The 23,661-nt window shown below is 35.4% G+C and overlaps 1 protein-coding gene across 1 annotated transcript in view; it reads right to left on the bottom strand.

Annotated features, from left to right (window-relative positions):
• VPS13B (vacuolar protein sorting 13 homolog B) overlaps nucleotides 1-23,661 on the bottom strand; it is an 823,218-nt gene that overhangs the window by 207,744 nt on the left and 591,813 nt on the right. The window contains exon 34 of the mRNA XM_032247702.1: nucleotides 12,653-13,340. Within this exon, the coding sequence (XP_032103593.1) occupies nucleotides 12,653-13,340 (688 nt within the window). The remainder of the gene's footprint in view (nucleotides 1-12,652; nucleotides 13,341-23,661) is intronic.

A 23,661-nucleotide genomic window follows, 5' to 3' on the forward strand; every position in this document is an offset into this window, starting at 1 on the left:
AGTAAGCCACCATCCCCAGCCAGAGCTTTTTTTGATCAAGCAGCTAGCCAGAGTAGGGTAGGAGGAAACACCTAAAAAGGAGTTAGGGTAGCAGGTGAGTGCTTAGAGATCCCTTACTCTTTATTCCTCTGTCTCAATTCACTGAGATAAAATGTTCCTAGTTTTTTTTTAGCTGAATCCTTTTATCTCATGCCAAAAACAAACAAAGGTGTTTGTTCTTTTTTTTTCCTTTTGAGATGGAGTCTCGACATGTCATCCTGGCTGGAGTGCAATGATGTGATCTCAGCTCACTGCAAACTCTGCCTCCCGAGCTCAAGTGAATCTCCTGCCTCAGTCTCCCTAGTAGCTGGGAATACAGGAGCTGCCACCAAGCCCGGCTAAGTTTTTGTATCTTCAGTAGAGATAGGGTTTCACCATGTTGGTCAGGCTGGTCTCAAACTCCTGACCTTGTGATCCACCTGCCTTGGCCTCCCAAAGAGCTGGGATTACAGGTGTGAGCCACCACACCTGGCCATAAAGGTGTTTCTTAATAGAACTTAAAGAGAATTTAAAGGACAACATTTTGGAAAGTCTTATCATACTGCGTAGTCTATCTATGAAACTGATATTATTAAAGCTCCCAAGGAGACTTTGCCAGAAGCCAAGGGTTGTCACTGGTTTTGGCTGTGCTCAACGGCTTCAAGTGTAATCCCCTGCAATAAGAGGTCACTATCAGAACAGTCACCTCTTGATCACTGGATATGAAAAAGGCAAGCTACAAGCTTACTGAATTTCATGCATTTTTCTATATTTACTTTTTGGTTTATGTTTAAATGGCTTTTTCTCTTTCTCATATACCCACAAAAGCAAATGTAGTCCATGGAGCCCCTATAAAGCCTGTGAGTTAAATTGTTAAGGAACCTAGATCCATTAAACATCATAATAATTCAATGTCAGGACAGCAAAAATCAACCGAGAAACCAGTTCCAAACTGCTCTGGATGCAAAGTAAGTGCCACCATCTCCTTGTGGATATCCACGCATTTGGCTAACTCTATAAGCACTGTTTTACATGCTCTGCTATTCCACACCTATTCTCCATCTCATAAGATGTGATGGGAAGGGCAAGAGATTTCCTGGTTTGAAATCTGCAGTCCATAGGAAAAAGAAGAGGAAGAGGAAAGGATTAAATTGACTGCTGGAATGTTTGACCATCAATGTCCACTTGCTCTTACTTTTAGAACCAACTCTTTCATATCTTGCTAAAAAGAAGTGTATTTTTTATACTAAATGATGCTAACCAGCAGATAATACGTGAAATATCAATTCAATGATTCCTTTTAATTCATTTTCTGCGCTGCTCTGTGTTCCTGATCTCTTTCTTATTAACATTTGGTTGTTTCATATTGAATTCTAATGTGGGTTTCAGATATTTTAGAGGCCAACATTTGATTAAAATTCAACACAAGTAAACACAAGGTGCTATTTGGTAAAAAACAAAAACAAAAACAAAAAATACAGTCACATATCCAAGGAAGATCAACTTAATACCAACTGTAAATCTTTTCTCTTCTCTAAGCAAAATTGGGTTCTGTAACATTAAAGCTAGTCACTGCCTTTAAATGATTTCCCCGATTTTCATTTGTTTTAAGTAAATGTTGATGATTACAATGGAAGTCACAAAGGCCAGAGCACTAATCTTTTCCTCATGTCTAAAAATGAAAGTCTCCCTTTTAATACTAATAATCACTGAAGTCTCCACTTATATTTGAATAATATTTCATATTTCCATATAATTTCATAAATATCATCTCACTTGAAACTCAGATTTAAGCACTAATCGACTGAGATCAGATATTATTACACCCATTTTAGAGATGAGAAAACTAAAGCACTAAGTAATTTAGCTATTTGCATCTAAGAGCTCTGGCATTAGAACCAAGACTAAAAGTCAAGATTTCTGATTTCTCTTCTAATACCCTTCCTCATATAATATTATTTCCTTCAGCTGGTTGGATCATTTCTTATTTAACCTTCTCACTACTTTTCTCTCTGAAACATACACTAGAACGCCTGTTATTTAAGAGATCTACTTACTTGCTAATTCCTGTCAAAGTAATAATTTCATTTTGCGTTATTAGCCAGCAAGCAACATTCCCAGCAGCTAAATTTTCAGATAAATGTTCAGAGTGTGATCATTATGACATTAAAGTCACAGGTTAATTCTAAGCCTTTCCAGGGATGTTAACAAAACCTTTGATTCTAAAGAGGTATATAATTCAATCTTTTTCTTAAAGTCACAATAACTAAATGAAATCAACATATGATTTATGAGGTGTAAGAAGCCATTTTATGATTTTTCAACTGTTGGTTTACTCAAATGTCTCTGCCACATTTCTGCAGTCCTATTCATGAAAAGATAAAAAAAAAAACCCTCGATTATTGTAACTATAAATTTTTAAACCACAATAGCTATAATTATTTTGAAATGATGTGCATTTTTTTTGCCAATTACAACAGCTACTTTGAAAAAACACTTACAGATATTAATAATGATCACAAAAGCAACAATATTTATTAGCATCCATTGAGCCTTGTGCCATACGCTTAGCTAAGAACTTCACATATATTGTTTAATCCTAATAGAAGGCTGCTGCCGGTATTATTCTCATATCACAGACAAGGAAACTGAGGCATAAAAAGAGGTTAAATAATGTGTTTGTGGTCACATAACTGTAAAGAGTAGAATCAGGATTAAAACTTAGTACTGAAAGGTCTAATCCTGAGCTCTGATAGGACTCCATATTTCAAGTTTAACTCTTCATTGGACCTTAGGCATTTATAAAACTTCAAAATGCACAAATTGTCTCATATTGGACAACTTCTCTTAAACATCACAGTGTCCTACAGAGAAGTGTGTTATGACCTACTTTTTCAGTATGACACATTCAAATAAACTTTAACTTCTAAATTTTAATATAGTTGATGTTTGAAAAGTTACAATCAGGTAAATAAGTTGCAAGATGGCAGAAGTAACTGTTTTCAGTTGGTTTCTTTGCTAGGTCCTACCACGCATTAATGGGTAACAAGATATTGCACTGAGGAGTTAGTGAAATTCCCTCAGAATTGTTCCTTCACAATTGACCAGATGGCACAGCCATTTCTTCAAAAACAAACAAAATATCCCCAAACAAACAAGAAGAAAAATGACTTTTTGAGGCTGCCTTGGGCTGCATAGTCAAGATATGAGGCAATTTCAAATCTGGACTCCATTACCTTAAACAAAACAAATACCAATTTTAAAATATTTATAAACACAACTAATACGATTATGTTAAAAACAACTACATACATCTTTATTTAAATGAGAACTGCCAATAATACAGCTGCTATATATAAAGGTACTGGCAGAGGATCTCATTTCTGTTAGAGGTTGCTCCAGGTGGGAAGGGCATGGAAAAGCCCATTGCCACATTGTTCTAACATGTTTCAAAATAAGTTAACTCACACACTTATCATCTATTTGGAAAATCATTTGAAGTAAATTATTAATATGAATATTCACAAAAAATTCAAGTTGATAATTTAGTCTTTAAATAGTCTGTTTTTAAATTAAGGATGAAAAGCATATTGCTATGTATAACTTAAAGATACAGTCAGCATAATTAAGAATCAGTAAATTACACAGAATGTGAATTATACTCTATTAACAGGAGTTTCAAAATTATAATTGTCATAATTTTAATTTTACTTTGGCTTTCTAAAACAGAAGTAGATATAGATTCCACTTATTTATGCTGGGAAGTATCTCAAATAGGTTTTTAAATATGTGTGTATAAAGTTATCTTTTGTTGTTCACAGAGGACTGGTTCCAGGACCTTCTGTGGTTGGCACACTCCACAGATGCCCCAGTTCCTGATATAAAATGACCCGGTATTTGCATTATAACCTATTTATATCCTACTGTATACTTTAAATCATCTCTAGAATACTTATAATACCTAATACAATATAAGTGCTATATAAATAGTTGTTATGCTGTATTGTTTAGAGGATAATAAGAAAGTCAGTGTATGTCCTGTAAAGATGCAATTTTGTTTGGAATACTTTTGATCTATGGTTGGTTGAATCCATGGATGTGTAACCTATGAATACTGACGGCCAATTTTATACAGTAATCCCCTGCCCTTATCTGTGGTTTCAGTTTCCTGTAATTACTTGTGGTCTGAAAATATATTTTGAGAGAGAAAGAGAGACCACATTCACATAACTTTTATTACAGTATGTTATAATTATATTATTTCATTATTTATTATTGTTGCTAATCTCTCACTGTGCCAAATGTATAAATTAAACTTTATCATAGGTATGTATGTATAGGAAAAAACAGTATATATAGGGGTCAGTACTATCCACAGTTTCAGGCCCCATTGGGGATCTTGGAACATGTTCCCTATGGATATGGGATATTACTACATAGTATACACATATATGTAACTATTTATATTTACATTGTATATATCAGTCACATGCGCTGGGGAAGGCAGGTTGACAGGAAGGGCAATGAATCTCACAGCATTTTCCCCTTCTAACTTGATTTGATAGTATATGAAAGGAAAGCCCTAAGGAATGTAGAGGGAGAACACCATTGCTGCCCTCTGAGTGTGTACTTACTGGTGACACGGGAAGAATCAAGTTAATGCTGACAACTCCCTGGGAGCACTAACAACTGATTAGGATATACATAGCTGATTTGTGCTCAAGATGTAAAGATATAAAAGTATCACTTTTAGAGGAAATCCCCTATTAAATTTCTCAGAAAACCAGGTCCTGGCTAATGGACTGGAAGATATTATTATTATTTTTAAATGGCAGGATTTCTGGTGCCAGCCCAAATTGGAATAACATCACTGCAGCCTAACTCTCATGCTGCTTACAATTAAAAACTTTGTAAAAAACACAAAAAAACAAATAAGCACCTGAGAATTCTGAAAAGTGTAAATCAGAACAATGTAGCCTGGGGAGGAAAGTCCAATCTGTGGCTATAACCTATGTGGTGATGAATTTCCCAGTTTGTGTTATTTGTTTCTTCTGTTATAACTTTGACTTGAGAGTGGGCCCTATGTTGTGGTGCACAGTGAAGGTAAGGACACATCTAAAACTCCAAGAGAAACATTATCTGGGAATTAAGGCCCCTGTGGTTTCCAGAGTGTGGGGGAAATTTTGGTGCTTTTTCTTTTTTTTGTTCCCCCTCTCTCTTCTGGCTTTGCCGAGGATGGACCCGATACCGAATGTGTGTGTGTGTGTGTGTGTGTGTGTGTGTGTGTGTGTGTGTGCGCGCGCGCGCGCAGAGGGGAGTGTTATAGTGTTGGTAGGTAAACACACCTGAAATGAATTGAAATATAAGTTCTTAACCAAGAAATAGAAACTACAAAAAACAACCAAATGGAAATTTTAGAAGTGAAAAATGTAATAGAAATTATCCAATCTGAAGAGTGGGGAAAAGAAAGAAAGAAAAAAAATGAGTCTTAGACATTTGTAGGACAATATTAAAGAGCTTAACACTTGAATTCCAAAAGGAGAGGAGAGAATGGTACAGGAAGATTATTTGAAAAAATAAGGGCCAAAAGCTTCAAATTTAGTAAACAAAACACCCATAAATTTACAGCCAAGAAGATCAGAGAACCCCACACAGGACAGAATTAAAAAAACCAAGCCAAGGCACACAAGAGTCAACCTACAGAAAACTGAAGATAAACAGGTGTCTTCAAAACAGCTAGAGAAAAACAATGCATTACAAATACGGAAACAATCATTGGAATGAACATGGATTCCTCATCAGAAACCACAGGGGAGAGAAGAACGTAAAATACTATCTCTAAAATGCTAAAAGAATTGTCAACTCAGAATTTTACATCCAGCAAAAATATCCTTTAGGAATGAGAAAAAAAAAAAAAGATACTCGCAGATGAAGGAAAACAGTATTCATTGCTAGCAGCTTTTCTCTAAAAGAAATGCAAAAGGAGGTTCCCAATGCTGAAGAAAAATGTACCAGGGGGAAACTTGGAACTCTGGGAATAAAGAAACAGCCCTAAACATGGTAAATGGCTGGGAATATAAAAGACCACTTTTCCCTTCTTCAGTTCTTTAAAATATGTAAGATTATTGAAACAAAGATCAAAATCTTATCTGGCAGGGTTTGAATATATACATGTAATATTTACAACAATTATAACATAAATGGAAGATACTAAAGGAATCTACGTTGTTGTAAAGCTCTCCCAATCTCCTTTAAGTGATGAAATATTACCTCTAAATAAACTGTGAATGATTAGGCATGCATACTGGAAATCCCAGAGAAACCACTAAAATATATTGCAAAGAAATATAGCCAAAAGGTAAATATATAAATTAGAATATTTAAAAATATTCTGAATTGCAGCTAGAGCTGAATATACTAAAAAAAAAACAAAAACAAAACTTTAAAGATGTACCCAAACAGTTTTTCTTAAACCATCTCACACAACTGATATTAGCTTTTCTCTGGAAGTTAAATAAAGGGCATAGCCTTTAACTCACAGCCTTTATTTAACTCATTTAAGTGTTTCACAATCCTCCCTGCCATGAAGATCAATATTCTGCTAAACCTTCAAAATGAATCATAGTAAGTATGGTTATTACATGAAGCAAAGTGCCCGAAGGCAAAAACTGAGTCTTATTACTCGTTTCTCAGCATCTTGCACACATCTTATCAACAGCAGGTGCTCAAATTCAGAGAATGAATGAATATTCCCAAAATTTATCTGGTATAGAAATGAAGGCACAATAGGAATAAGAGGTTCTTTCTGAAGTAATAAGTCAAGCTGATTGTACAAGACAGCAGGGAAGATGTAATTTTAAAAGCCAGACTGATTAAAGTGGTCACTTTGGGATATTACACTGTATTCCAACAAAGCTCAAAAGATTTTCAATATTTACTTTTGGGCTCTTCATTATAGTTGCCTGAATAGTGAAATTAAGCCAAATCTTCGTAATTTAATGTCAAAAATATTTCCATCTTTCTAGAATCACCCAGAGCCATGCTTTAACAATTAATAATGCCCATGATCATGTGGCTCTTACAATTTTTAAGACCCTTAACAACTTCTAGAATCAAAATCTCTTGAGATGACCAGGGCTTCAGAGATCCCCTGCACATGAATTGTCTTGTAATATTCTTACAAATCAATGAGAAAAATGAATTATTAATGAGTTAAATAAAACCTTTGACATATATTCATTTTATATTTATATAAGAACTATGATTTTACCTTTTTTGAAAATTATTAAACCTCTTTAAAGAGTAAAACAAAATCCTTTCTTTTTGTTCCATATGATTTACATTTAAAGGAACATGAGCACATATAGTAATGGTTTATGACTTGTACAGAAAACAGTAAACAATGACAAGCCACATTGTGCTAGGATTTTTAAAAATTACCTAATGTTATTGTCCTCTGAAAACAAAACAACTCAGAAAACCAATATCTCTATAACAACCTCAGGTATGTTTGAAATGTGACAATGGGGCAATTACTGAGATGCGCACAGTATGAGGCTATTTTTGCATAACTATAAAGGAATACCTGAGACTGTAATTTACAAAGAAAAAAGATGTATTTGGATTATGGTTCTGCAAGCTGTACAAGCATGGCACTAACCTCTGCTTGGCTTCTGGTGAGGTCTCAGGAAGCTATGATCATAACAGATGGCAGAGGGGAAAGTCAGCATATCACAGGGGGAGAGAGGGAGCAAGGTAGCGGGGAGGCGCCACATTCTTTTAAACAACCAGATCATTCATGAACTCAGAGTGGGAACTCACTTATCACTAAAAGGATGGTGCTAAGCCATTCATGAAGAATATGCCCCCATAATCCAAACACCTCCCAGCAGGCCTTACCTCCAACACTGAGAGTCACATTTCAAGGTGAGATTTGGAAGGGATAAACATCCAAACCAAATCATACATATATGTTAAAATTGCTACTGGTTGGTTGTCACTTGAGTTTCCTTATAGAAAAGAATAAATTATTTTGTGTTTGAGACAGGGTCTCACTCTGTCACTAAGGCTGCAGTACAGTGGTGTAATCATGGCTTACTGTAGCCTCGACCTCCCAGGCTCAGGTGATCCTCCTACCTCAGCCTCCCAGATAGCTCAGACTACAGGTGCATGCCACTGCAACTGGGTAATTTTTTTGTAATTTTTTGTAGAGATGGGGTCTCACTATGTTGTCTAGGCTAGTCTTGGACTCCTGAGCGCAAGTGACCCACTCACCTTGGCCTCCCAAAATGCTGAGATTACAAGTGTGAGCCACTGTGCCCAGCCAAAAATAATTTTAACATCCAGAGAAAAAGTATGAACCCTGTGGAAACACATGACATGTTACTTCTTTCACTTTTAACTTATGATGCCTTTAACTTTTCCTGGACCTTTCTTAGAACATTAGCTTCATGGTAATATCCCTTTCAGTCCCTCCAATTTAAAGACACTGCCATGACTCCTTCACTTTAGAATGCAGAAATGGAGCTAGCCAGCCCTCAACCTTGCTGATGCCTCTTCTTCCCTCCTCATGAATGTTAGCATTATAGCCATTTGTATTTTTCTCTTTTTTCTTATTCATAAGGTTACTATCTCAGGGCTTCCAAAAAACACTGGATATGGAACAGAACTTTTTTCAGGAAAGAAAGTGCTACATAAAGTGTTTCTGGATAACGAAATTGGCAATGGGACTTAGAAAATTCATTCAATGCAAATCAAAACTATATTGAGATACCATCTCACGCCAGTTAGAATGGCGATCATTAAAAAATCTAGAGACAACAGATGCTGGAGAGGATGTGGAGAAATAGGAACACTTTTACACTGTTGGTGGGAGTGCAAATTAGTTCAACCATTGTGGAAGACAGTGTGGCAATTCCTCAAGGACATAGAAATAGAAATTCCATTTGACCCAGCAATCCCATTACTGGGTATATATCCAAAGGACTATAAATCATTCTACTATAAGGACACATGCACACGAATGTTCATTGCAGCACTGTTTACAATAGCAAAGGCCTGGAACCAATCCAAATGCCCATCGATGATAGACTGGACAGGGAAAATGTGCAGCCATCAAATATTATGCAGCCATCAAAAACGATGAGTTCCTGTTCTTTGTAGGGACATGGATGAACCTGGAAACCATCATTCTCAGCAAACTGACACAAGAGCAGAAAATCAAACACGGCATGTTCTTACTCATAGGCAGGTGTTGAACAATGAGATCACATACACACAGGGAGGGGAGCACTACACACTGGTGTCTGTTGGGGGGATATGTGGGAGGGACAGTGGGGTGGGGAGTTGGGGAGAGATAGCATGGGGAGAAATGCCAGATATAGGTGAAGGGGAGGAAAGCAGCAAATCACACTGCCATGTGTGTACCTATGCAACTATCTTGCATGTTCTTCAAATGTACCCCAAAACCTAAAATGCAATTAAAAAAAAGAAAAAGAAAAAGAAAACTCATTCAAGGGGACAAACATAAAACACATTTCCAGATCAGTGTTTGAAAAATAATTTCATTAACATTTAATAAAACTTATGTATTTAAAACACTGAATAAACTAATTAATGCTCCACTAGAAAATCAAAGGAAATCTGAATCTTCAAAACAAGCAAAATATATTTCTACCTGCTATGGTAGAGCCTTACAGATGCCAACTCCGTGAAGCCAAAGCTGAATTACAGAATTCAGAATTCCAAATTACAGAATGATGAAGCTTTAGAACTGGAGTGGACTTTGTTGACATCTATTGTAATCATCATATTTTACAGATAAGAAAACAGAAAGTCAAAGAAGTAAAAACTGCCTAAGATGACTTTACTAATTGATGGCAGGGCCAGTAATAAAAATCCCAGGTTTTCGGCTTCCTAGGTAAGTATTCTTTCCACTATATGATATTGACAGCTAAAATAGCACCAGCATACATTTATGAGGGCCTAGACCTGCTGGCTCAGTGCTAAGTACTTCAGAAGTATTCATGAATTATCTCTTTTCATTTTCCTAAGTGTACTACGATATAGGTATACACATAAGTGACAGAATATGAATGCAGGTTTTCATACCTGGGTACTGTGTAATCACATCATGGACACTGTTAACATACAAATTAACCAGTTAAAACTTAGAGAGGAATCATTTGCATGGTATGAAGTGGGACAACAGAGGCTGAGAGAACCTCAAATTCACATCTTTCTTTTCAGGGGATCCATAGAGCTTGAGCGTATAGACTCAGAAGTTCACACTTCTTAGTTTTGAATTGTAGCTCTGTTTATTGCTAGGCCTGTGACCTTGGTCAAGTTTCTTAACTTCTCTAAGCCTTACTTTCCTTATCTATAAGATAGAATAGAACATTTCCATAGAGTTGTCATTAGCATGAAATGACATAATGCATTAAGCAGTAAGTACAATGCCTAGCACAGAGTGATCACTCAATAAATGTCAGTTGAATTTTATTTTTAGCCATTCTATTTTAATTACTTGCCTCCTTTTGGGCCTTCTGAAAAAATTTCCCTAGATCACTAAGGTCATTTTTAAGAAACATTATCATGCATATTGATAACTTTTGCTTATTACTAAGAGTCATCCTCTTGAGATAATACATATGTCCAAGTAGATGCGTTCTGTGTAGGGAAAGGCATCGATGACAATATTATGCAGAAAATGCTCCTTAGAAGGTATGTATGTGAGCCTTTTTCCTTTTACATTTACCACCCACCCCTATACTAAATCTGGCCCATGACCACCACTCGAGCTTCATCCACCAAAATTGGGTTCCAGGTCAGTTTACATACAAGGTATTTTTCCCCCTTTAAGCAAGAAGTACTCTATTATTTTAAACTAGGAACTGATTATAACCCAAATGCTTATCTTTGGTATGAGCTCTTATAACTTTGCTGAACACCAGACTTAGATGAAAATGTATAAACACACGATTTGGAAGTATATCAATGAAACAGATTGAAGCTAAACTACTTTTACAGTTTAGGAAAATGGAAACAAGTTCATCTTTGGTGGTTCTTTTCTATTACTGTGGAACCTGGCTTGCCTCAGTTTAACTATCAGTTTCAAAGGTTGAGGTTATACACAGAGTATCTTTAGGTTGGGCTTGAAGTAAGCAAAATGAACTTCTGTGATCTCTGCACATCCACAAATTTAGGAAGTGGTCATAGCTGTTCCTCTCAGCCTGTTTCCCCTCACTACTTTTCTCTGCCTCTCCCAATATTTTTTATTAGGGGCCACCCACCTATAAAGTGACTGCAGCTGAGTGAACTTAATGAAGGGCTGAGAATTAAGAATTCATCTCCCAATCCTGCATTTAAGTTTTGGCTAATGCCAGGCAGACTTGCAAGCTACATAGGCATGAGATCTTGAATCACATAATGTGTTCCACTATATGAGTATCTCCCCCATTTTCAGTGCCCCTGAAGTACCTCTTATATCACAGGCACCCAGTAAATGAGATCATGTTTGAGAAAGAGAGGCAGTAGTTGCTGGTAAGGTTTAACAAATGGCTCTTGGAGTAGGAGAGTAGATATGATTGAGTTTTCAAGCATCTGTCGCATAAATACTTTCACAATGGCCAATTTAAGCTACTAGTTGTTTAACAACTGTTTTTGCAAAGTTCCTGAGTCTAACAATCAGCTCTTTTGACCAGTATGATCTATACAGGACAGAAGGCCAGTAAGCAGCCCAGGGGTAATCCTAAATTATTCCTCAGCAACTGACTAGTTACTCTTTTCTTAAAGCAGGGGACTTGACTAAACCCTGGCAACAGCCTAGAGCTCCTTTGATCCTACTTCCTCAGGCTAAATCCTGATTCCCACAGCTGCCATCTACAAAAGATCCTCTCCAGTCTTTTCCACCAAATCTCCAAATCCACACTGACTCAGGAAAAACATAATGACACCTTGATCGACTTCACTGGCCCTTGTTACTTAACAGCTTGTATGTCTTAAATCTGAACGCTGCTCACTTTCCTAGTCTCAACAGGCAATAAGCTTCGGAAGTTTCATATAATTATTATAATTAGAATAAGGAAGGAATGGGTTGGGCAGCAAGAGCAAATTAGCCAACATCATTAATATATTTTCTGTAGATGTATGAAAATCTTTAATCTTTATTAATAAACCTTCTCAATTACATTTAATATGATGCTGTTGCATCAACATGATTACATCAAAAGGATGCCAAAACAAACTTCATCTTCTAAGGCTTTTCTTTTTTAATCTGAATAGAAGCATTAACATGGAAAGTATACCTATGGGCCATTAATATGAAAATAAGCTATGCTTTCCAAACACTGGAAATTGTTAAGTATCGCTATAAGTCAAAAAAGAGTCCCTGTTTCATTCAGTTCCTGGAAAAATAAATGAATATTCAGAGGGCACAGAATAGTAAGGCTAAACTTCAATACATTTCAAACATTTACTTAAACAGGATTCAGCTGTGGAACATGAACTGTACATATTCTGTAGAGAAAAGAAGTCTTGTCTGTCAGCTGTTTCTGTTTAATCAATCTTGAAACTATGGGAATAAAACTTATTAGATAGTAATTATTAGCACTCCAGTAAGTTTGAAGGTTCTTACCTGTACATTTGTAATCAGAGGCCACCCCTTTAAGCACAGCATCAAAAATGGATACTTCCACTCGTTGCTTTCTGTGGTGACAACTCAGAAGCAGGGAAGGCTGGGACACAATAAAGTACAGAAAAGGTTCTAGCTGTAAGTCACCAGTTCCTCTTCGACCAGGCTGCCGAACAATAGTTATACCAAGTGCTTGTCTAGCAGATGACCTTGTGGATGCATGAAGACTTTCAAGAGAGAGGACCCCAATTTTTTTCCCCGAAGGAAAAGAAATGCTGCTGCTTAAGAGATCTTCTGCTGTCACTGTGGAAATACATGCCTGGTTGGGCTTAGCAACATCTGAATCAACTTCTGGGATATTTAATGAACTCTTGCCTGTTTTTTCATTATCCTTCTGTTCTTGTGATTTCGATTTGGATAAGGCCATACAGGAATAGGTCATTAGTGAGATTCTACTTGCAGTAATAAATATGTCAAAGGGAATAAAATTTAGATTTTTCACAATTGATGACTGGCGTGAGGGACGGGCAATACGATGCTGACTGGCACCACTCTGCTGCTCTATTTGCACTATTCTGATTTTAACGCTGTCACTGCCAATTCCACTATCCTGAGCACCACTGTACCGAGATGAGGTTTCAGCCATGCCTCCATCAAATGTATCCACTTTTTTCTGTTCTTGTTTAGAGATCTGTAAGAAAAAAATAAAATATTTAAAATGAGTTATATGCCAAGTGTTACATAAACAATGTTATATAAACATGTTGTCAAAAAGGAAATTTTGAAAACGAGTCTAGAATAACTTAAAACAGTAATCAGAAAAACAGAATAGGTGCCCACTTCCTACATCAGACCCCCAAAATCACCTTACAATGCCAAGAAAATACTTGAGGAAGAGCATCTAATGTTCATTTCCATCATTAAAACACATTTTTGAGAGTCATATCTTCTTTCTTTGTATTAATACAGAAGGATATATTTTTAAAGCGTCTCTTTAAGGAATTATTTTAATACAGATTTTTATAGTGATTTCCCAAGCAATACAATAAACTGTCTCCAAATCATGATTACTGGTGGTTGAAAATATATTTTACATAGGGGTAGTTTATATTATGTTCCTTACCTTTCTTATAAAACTGATTTATAGGTTTTTGGACACTAAGAAAGGGAAAAAATCAGTAGTCCTAAATTAGGAAGGACCAAGAAAAGTACGCTAAAATAAACACATGCCATTTCAAAACATGTTTATTTTTCTCCTACTACGATAGGCCTTAAAACCAGGACAAATTTAAGAGATAAAGTAAAATCAAGTCAATAATTAACTAACTAAAATCCTTGAGGGTCGATTTTTCCTTTGTGCAATAAAGGCTACTGGTTCTCAAAAATTTTCAGCAATGACTCCCTATGTAGAGAACAAGGAGAAACTTGGTGGCAGCAGCAGTTATAATCATTTGGCTCCAAGAGTATCAGCTCCTCTTTCTTGGACTGCCTAACCATCAGTCTGCAACTTGCTATTCTGTGCCTAGATATTTTACTTGCTTTTTCAACAGAATTATTAAGGTAACCATAAGAAAATCCATAAGAATAAAAAAATCTACCCCACCCATCTTATCACCAAATATAACCGTTAGTAATATTTCATGGCTCTTCCTCTCAGTCATTTTTTTCCTACTTATGCACAGGTTCACCTGTATCCCTTTGTGGTAGTGATACCATAGGGACAAATTGAAAACTTAAATTTTGACATGCTAATGTAGTCTTCATAAATATGATTTTTTTTTTTTTTTTTTTTTTTTGAGATGAGTCTTGCTCTGTAGCCCAGGCTGGAGTGCAGTGGTGCAATCTCGGCTCACTGCAACCTCCACCACCTGGGTCCCAGTTCAAGCAGTTCTCCTACCTCAGCCTCTCAAGTAGCTGAGATTACAGGAATGAGCCACCATGCCCAGCTAATTTTTTTATTTTTTAGTAGAGGTGGGTTTCACCATGTTGGCCAGTCTGGTCTTGAATTCCTGACTTCGTGACCTGCCATCCTTGGCCTCCCAAAGCACTGGGATTACAGGTGTGAGCCACCACGCCTGGCCCATAAGTATAATTTTTTAAAGCTGCAAAATATTTCATTTAGTGTTAGGAACAATTTGTTCTACCATTCCCATGTAACTGGATATTCAAGTTTTCAATTAGTGCCAACAAACACCTAGTAATATTTTCTTAGGACAGACGGCTCCTAGAAGTGAAATTATTAGGCAAGATGCAGTGACTCACACCTGTAATTCCCACACTTTGGGAAGCTGAGGTGGGAAGATTGCTTGAGTCCAGGGGTTTAAGACTGGCCTGAGCAATATCACAAAGCCCTGTCTCTACAAAAAAATATGAACAATTAGCTGGACCTGGTGGTGTGCACCTGTGGTCCCAGCTACTTGGGAAGTCGATGGCTTGAGCCTGAGAGGTGGAGGTTGCAGCAAACCAAGATCATGCCACTGTACTCCAGCCTGGGTGACAGAGTGAGATCCTATTTCAAAAACAAAAATTAAAGCAATAAAAAAGAGAAGTGGAATTCTTAGGCAAATGGTATGGAAAAGCTTAAAGTTACTGAATATTGTCAAACACCTATCCAAAAAGGCTGCTCAGTACTTAGGGAGACATTTTTTGTCACTGATAGTAATGTAACTTACTATCAGTGACAAAAAATGTCTCCCTAAGAACTGAGTAACTGGGTATTGCTTATTACTACTACTACTACTTTTCTACTACTACTACTATTTTTAAAGAGAGAGTCTTATTCTGTTGCCCAGGTTGGAGTGTAGTGGTGTGATCATAGCTCACTGCAGCCTACAACTCCTTGGCGGTGGCTCCAGCAATACTCCTGCTTCAGCCTCCTGGGGAGCTAGGACCAAAGGCATGCACTGCCATACCTGGCTTATTTTTAAATTTTTTATAGAAATGAGGTCTCATAGTGTTGCCCAAGCTGGTCTCAAACTCCTGGGCTCAAACAATCCTCCTGCCTCAGCCTCCCAAACCTGCTTATTATTTTTAAAACTCTTCCTTGATTGGTAAAGAAATATGTATATGTATATATAATTTTGCCACATGCTACAAATTATTATACTGCTTATCTAGGGCTTATTGAGAAAATGTTAAATAACTGATAAACAATTCAAGAAAGTGAGGTAACCATCATTAAAATTCTTTTAAGAATATTTCTTGTTAAGTGGTGTTTATAGAGTTGAGAAAGCCACATTGTTAAAGAAATCTAGCATTTGCTATTTGAAACAAAAAGGACTTGTTCCTGTCCTTTGAAGACACCATATTCTTTCAAACCTTGCAGTCTATACTGTGCTCTTTCCCTTTCTGGAGTGCTCCTCTGAGCCTGCTGTAGCTGACGAACATTTAGTTATACATCAAGATAAATGACATTTGTCTGAGAACTGTTCTCTCACTCTTCCTTCTTGGCGATCTTAGTAGTTCACTTAGACTTCCATTATATATTTTACTAAAAGGTTTGTGGTGACAGTATCAGACAGCATTAAGACAATATATAGGCTTTGGAGTCACACAGATGTGGGATCAAGTCCAACACTCTCTAATTACATGACTGAACAAATTACAAATCTTTCTAAGGCTATAAAATCTCATTTGTAAAATGAGGATAACTTCTACCTCAGAGAGTTACTATGATGACTGAATCAACTAACGTGCCTAAAGAGGTTAGCACAGTTCCTGCCTTACAGTAAATACCTAGTAATGAGCAGCTGTTATGTGTCTGCCTCTTTTACCAGGTGAAGAACTGTTTGAGGTAGTGGAGCATACAATTCTGCTTCTGTATCACTAAACAGCAGGGCAATGCCTAGCACACTGAAGAGAATCCATGAATGTTTGACATGTTTGTTTTTGATATAACACTAAATGAAAAAATTGCCCAGCAGACTAGAGTTACATGATTGTTAAAATACAAATAAATGTAGACCGAGAGTTCTCAATACTGTACTCTTTAAGGTCTTTCCCAAACATATTCATAGTGTTTTTCCTGATCTGCATACTCTACCCTGTGGACTGATCATGCTTCAAAGAATCATCTCTATCTCTGCCGTCTTTGTCCTCACATTGGGACATTAATACCTAACTCATAGGGTTGCTGCAGCATAAAATTAATTAGCATACTGAACAAACACAGTAGGCACTCTAAAAAGGGTAAGTTAAAAAATTCACCTTCTTTGTGAAGACTTCAGCAACCCTTCCAGGTGGTGCTAGTCTTTCCCACTTCTATACTTTTATAACAAACTGATATTATAGCACTTTTCATACTATATTCTGTCTCAGAGATTGTGAACAATTGAAGAAAAAATAAAATAACACTGAGTATGTTTATTATTTGCCAGACATTATTATCATATTACATATTTTTTTTTTGCTAATCGTTATAATCCTTTGAGGAGGAGTACTATCATTCCCATTTTACAGCTGAGAAAATTGAGGTTTATAGAGATTGATCAATAGGTCCAAGGTCTGACAGCTATCAGGCTTTGGGTAAGAGGAAGTATCATGTTAGTATTCCTAGAACATACTATACTGCTTATCATATAACAAAGCTGAATAATTGTGTGCTGACTGAATAAATATATGAACATATTTAAAAATACAGTAAGATAAACATAAAAATAATTGTTATGAAAATAACAGTTTTAGTTATATGAAAATTTCAAATATACCTCCAAATCTATTACCAACTAGGAATTCTCAAATAACATGTGAAAAGTAATGAAATCAAATACTTAAGTAGTCAAATGTGAAATCAAGCACATCTTGAGGCTTTACAAACTAAATATTTAAATACACTGTAAATGAAAAATCCTTTAGGTTGAGTATGGCAAACTCTAATCAAGAACTCAAGCTTTATAAGCTATTTTCATTCTCCCAATCAGGAAGGTCAACCACAATCAACTACATCAAACTATAATTTCTATGCATAGAAAAATTTTTTACTTCTGATTTACAAGTTTGTACTTTAAATCTATTCTCTCCCTCTTTAAAATGGATTAAGTACTCCCATAAGTATTAACATAAAACAACAAACCACCTGTAGACAAAGGTAAAGAAATTTAGCATCCAGCCTAAATTATGTGCTAAGATTGCCACATTAGCCTCCAGCAAATGTCAAGTGGTATGATCTTGAGATATAAATAACTGGCAGTGGCAGGATGGCAGCTATCAGCTCAGGTCACAAAGGTTACTGAACAGAAGTCAGATGGTAACTAATTCTAATCACTACTGAGCAGAATGGAATTTGAACCAATGACCTAGAGATGAAAGACTCCGACTTTCATTGGAAGGAAAAGGAAAAGTACAACTTACCCAGTACTAGAAAACTAAATTCCTAAAACTGGGTTAAAAGCCAAGATTTCCTCCATTTTCTAAGCCTCTAAACTATCTGTAGCACTGAAATAAACAAGCTGATGATTTTGAGACATATTTTAAAACCCCTGGTTTGTCACCAGTCTACTTCAGATTTATTACGTTGAAGAGTATCTGGCCCACTATTGAGAAAAGTTTTATAATTAATTATATGTCCTGGGCCCTAAACTTGGGCATCAATTTACCATTCCTTTGTGGAAAAGAAAGAGTTCACAGCGCAGTAATTCTGAAAGTAACATTTGCCTTATTATTGTCCAAGGGGACTAATAATTTAAGTTGTCAAAAACAGCAGTATCTGCTGCTGTTGGTGCAGCAGAAACATGTATCTCTGGGCAGTGCTGTTACATCAGCTCTCTCACTCTTTACCTAACTTATTTAAGATGAACAATAAAAGTTTTCTTTAATTAGCTACTGGTGTGCATTAACATGATCATGATTAAACCATAAAAACCAACTGTACATTACTCCGGTCCTCTGTTCCATATGTTTTGAATTATTCTGTTTGAAAATGTACTTTGCGTCCCTTTCAAAAGTTCGACCTTCTGCTTTCAGAGAATTAAATGCATATTACTGCAGTGAAGAAGATAATGTTTCAGACCTCCAGGCATATATTAAACACACTGGCAGCACTTGAGACAAAATGCTTTACTTATTAGATACTTCCTATTCTAAACAGTGTCATCAAAGGCTAAAAACAAAATCCATATAAAAGCTGCACAATGCTTCCACACAGAACCTGTGCCAAAATCCCTGTACTTTCCAACTAATGAGGAAAGGATGTGTACTCTTAACATATGAATGTAAGATTTTCCAAGCATTCACTTTAGGAAACTCGGCTATTGATTCCATATGGGTTATGTTAAATGGAACTGTATTGGTAAAATAACCTTTAAGATATCTGGCATGATAATGATAATTAAACAATATTTAAAAGACTAAAACAAAAGGGAATTTAGTTCCACAATGGCTAATTAAAATAAAATGAAAAAATATAGCATGCCATCTATCAAGATAAATTGTTATTGTTTAAGAACTATTTAAATGCTGTTAAAATATACTTTTAGATAAAATCTGAAAGAGCTGGAAAAATATTTGTGGCTTAAAAATGGATAGTTTGGTGAAAAAAAGTACAGGACTCTGAAATTTTATGCAGAGATAACGGCTTTAAAGCCTTGACCACAACCAGATGGTACTTAAATCAGAGGAATTCTACAGTTTCACTATCAATGGGTTTCAATATGAGACAGTTTTCAATAGCTAGGAAAACATGTCAAGTTGATAGTTTACTTCTTAGATCATTTCAGCGCATTTTCCCATTCTTTCACAGCTGTATATTATGGCACAGATACTAGCCACCATGGAGAAGGTGTTGAAAGCTGTACTAGTAGCTAAGGAACTGTAGCTAATTCTTCTTTTCAATGTATTAAGATAGGTAAGTTTACTAGCTGACACTATAGTCTGGTTAAGAGCCACAGTGTCTCAGGAGTAGTAAATAAAATCACATTTGAATAATGGGACAATACCAAGGAATGCATTAAAATAACTTCAGGTTAAATTAATTAAATTTTCTTCAGTAGCATTTTGGAGTGGGGAAAAATACACTTGATTGAAACTTCTTGGTTCAGTCATTTCAACATTTTTATGAACATACTCAAAAGTCAGCTCATTAATAAAAATGCTGCAAAGAAATGAATGTTTAAAATTTTAAAGAAAAACCTGTGGAAACCAACCTTTTGAGAATTAACAAGGACCAGAACAAATACAATTTTTGTTCTGATGGGTGACAAGAAAGGGAGATTCAACATCTGTTCCAGGATTTTAATTCAAATTATGTCTTTTAATCGCTTTGTCTTTGTAAGAAAACTTATTATATACCAAACATATGCATATCCACATTTTTTCTAACTTCCTATCATAATTATGGTTGTATAACACCAAAGCTGAAATAATATTTCCAACAGTCATACTTTTTCCTTGATCAAAATCTTTCACCAATTATGAGATCATTTTTGATATCTTATAAATTATGAAGTCACATGTAAAACCACAGAATGAAAGTGACAATCACATCTATGTATAACCATGATCTTTATCCTAATTCTACTGCCCTTGCTATAATGTAGTAGTATTTTCAAAGAAGCTAACATCTTATCTAAGAAATACAGCAAAAAAAAAAAAAATTATGGTATTTTAATGGTTTCACATACTGAAATTACAAAGAAAAATTCTTACAAACTTGAAAAAGTTACGTGCCTCGTTGTGTAAACATTTGCAAACATCTAGTTCTATTTTTTTTAGAAGTTTGTGGGATGAGGTAGTGTGGGGCGGTTGGGAGAGGCTGTCACATGCTTTTAACACAGAGATAATCTACATTGGAAGCTTCATATAAATAGCAAATTGTATTAATTTAATCTAGAAAACAATAAGAATATATTTTTAAGTCTCAAAATTTCAATGATGTCAGTATTACAGTTCATAAACCTTTATCATTTTATTAACGAATTACCATCTCACCCCAGTGATGTGCTAGATGAAATTTATCTTAGCAAGCACATTAAACAAATATACCTCAAAAAATTGACTTCAATATGAAATGTCTCCTTCAGTGTCACCAATTAATGTTATTTTTAATGAAAAAACCAAACTTGAACAAGCACCATATGCACTAGCTTACTACAGATATCCAGTGCTAGAAAACAAGGGCTTTTTATCTTTTATTTCTCTAAAACTAAATGCTATACAAGATCCCAAATAATACAATTGTTCCCAGTTGAATGGCAAAAAAGGTTTTCACAATCCTAGTAATTATGCAAAAGAACAGAACTAATGATACCCATCACCGCTTAACAGACAGAATGCTAGAGTACTATAGTTTCAAGTTTTCCCTTTCATGAAGTTACTTTTCCGGCTCTTTGAAGTAATAGTATGAGGCCACTACTGCCTGCTAAGTGCTAACTGCAATAAAAGCAGCCTGCAGATAGTTCAGTCAAGGTTGTGTTTTACTGCAGTCTGTGTTTGGTCTATTGTTCTAATTTAAGTTGTAAATTATGAAAAGGAACTAAGACTAGTGCTAAACTGACTATAATACCTAGATCATTATCAGTGCCTATTTCAATATGATAAACTGAAAAAAAAAGTCACATATCAATCTACCCACTTGGGCACATAGGTAAGTTCAAATCCCACCTACTGAGATTTTATCTGCAGTGTTGACCTTTAGACTTTTGTGTCTGTTTGTCCCTTTATACATATATGATTTCATAGCATAAGCTTATTTTCAGGGGCTTCTAAGTTCACGAAAAAAAGAAAATTAGTTCCAGGCAAAACTTGGTATACAGTTTAACTCAGAAACACTTCTCCTCCTGTTCCTTTCTTTCTCTATGTTGCTCACATATATCGTGAATAGGAATAGGTTGGTCATTTTAGTTCAAGGAGACTGGATCTAATTGATTTATACTAGGTTCCCAGTTTAAGTTTGACTTGTTTGCTTTTTGTAATGAATTCAGTTAAAAAAAAACACACACACACACAATCACCTGACACATTCCAGCAACTTAGACCTTAATCAAAACAGATGCCCCTACATAAGAAACAACAACCTGCTTTGAAATGGCCATGATGTTACTTCTTACAAAGTGGCTACTGTGTGTACAAGGTAACTACTCTTTAGACTGATGAAATCCAAGGTTCATTCCACTGATGTCAATGTGGAAACCATTTTGTCCCATGGCTGCTTAAAGATTTTCAATAGGATTAAATCAGCTGCAAGTCCTCATTATATGAGGGTTTACTATTGTGTCTGAGTTGGAGTCTGTTTCTCATAGAATTTGACTCAGAGACTGACTTAGATTGGCTCCTTGGAGCTAGTCTGATTTTACCAGAAACAACTGTATCACATCAGCCACTCTCATAAACTTGCTTTAAGATTGAATCAGCCCTGACCCTGAAGCAGATGAAAGTTTACCAAGCCTATACATAAGTCACAAAAAAGTTTGCATTTAGTTTCTGCAGCAATACAGAAGTAGACTGTGCTCATTAACTATTCCAGTGGGCCTCTGCCTTACAACTATGAATGTAATTTTCTGATAAGAAAACTATAGTTGAACTTGAAGACTTTTATACTGATAAAATACATATAAATCCTTATTTGATTGCTTTATCCCCGAAATCACATATATCCCTTTAAATAAATTATGTAGGATTTATGAAAATAAAGCAATAAAAAGGCATGCTTTTAAAACTAATTTACTCCCTATATTTAGTACAGGTTGAAAAGTGATGAAAATGTCCAAGCATATCCTTAATTAACTTTATCTAGTAGCTGGTTTTCCTTGCCAGATAGAAATATTAGACCTGATTTTCATTATTACTTATTCTATTTAATTAAAAAACCTGATGCAATTAATGCTAGATTCTTTTCAAAGTAAACCCAAATCTCAATATTCTCTACTACCCAACTAATTTTATGGAAATCCATCAAGACCCAACAGAACGGAATGCCATTTGCAACCTTGTATTAGCCACCCTTTACTTCATATAGATCATATTCAAACTGAATTAAAGCCATATATTGATTCTCTCGGTCATATGTTATCAATACCTTAAAAAGTAACGATGCAACAGACATGAAATGCAATGGCTAAGATGTTAGAAATATTTGTTTATGCCCTGCAGCCAATTCTTCTTTTCCATTACAAATACTTTTTTCTTCTCTGCTACTCCATAAAAATAATCACTACACCAAAATGACCTTCCACACAAATGTTTTGATCATAACCTCTTCCTTCAATCCTTGGAAATTCAAAATATTTTCTAAATCAGGTAAAAATTCCTAACAATATCTCTGGTCAGCTGCCCCACAGTACCACTACATTTTAATATGCCGATATGTCACAAGTCATTCTTGCTGTTCTAAGAAAGCAACTTTCTGTATGTAATGAAGGTAATCTAATCTACAGCTTAAGCTTGGATATTTTTAGTCATGTCATATGGAACTGCTTGAATAAGGTTTAAAAGTTAGAAAGAAGGCATTCTTCCTCTCAAATACCAAGCATCATCTTTTCAAACATTAAAGTAGTAATCTGGTCTGCAAACTGCTAAGAAAACTTTCTTTAAAAACTATAAATTAAAAATAAATTTTAATCATTCCTTGTATATGATTACTAGCTGATCTTATCAGAATGCCTTTTAAGGCTAAATTTTAGAAGACCACATTCACAAGGGTTTTATCAAATTAGCACCATTAAAGAGTGTTCTTAGACTTTAAAACTTTCTGACATTTATCTAGTTAAGAAATAAAGTTTCTATTTTTTATTATATTAAGATAACATCATTTGGTTAACAATATTATCAAATAATATTGTGCTGTTGGGCTTTAGTGATAATAATTTATTAGGATAAAATATTTCCTCAGCTGCTTGAAGACAGATCCAATGTCAAAATTAATTAGCAAAATGTGAAATAAAATTTAATTTCACATCATTCATTCATCAAATTGTTATTGAGCATCTACTACATTTAAGGCACTAGCTAGGGATATAGAAAAAACAAAACTTTTACCTTCATGAAGTTTACATTCTAGGGTGAAGTCAGCCAATAAAATA

The sequence above is a fragment of the Sapajus apella genome, unplaced genomic scaffold (assembly GCF_009761245.1).
Source record: "Sapajus apella isolate SASKATOON/1434 unplaced genomic scaffold, GSC_monkey_1.0 scaffold3, whole genome shotgun sequence".
NCBI lineage: Eukaryota > Metazoa > Chordata > Mammalia > Primates > Cebidae > Sapajus > Sapajus apella.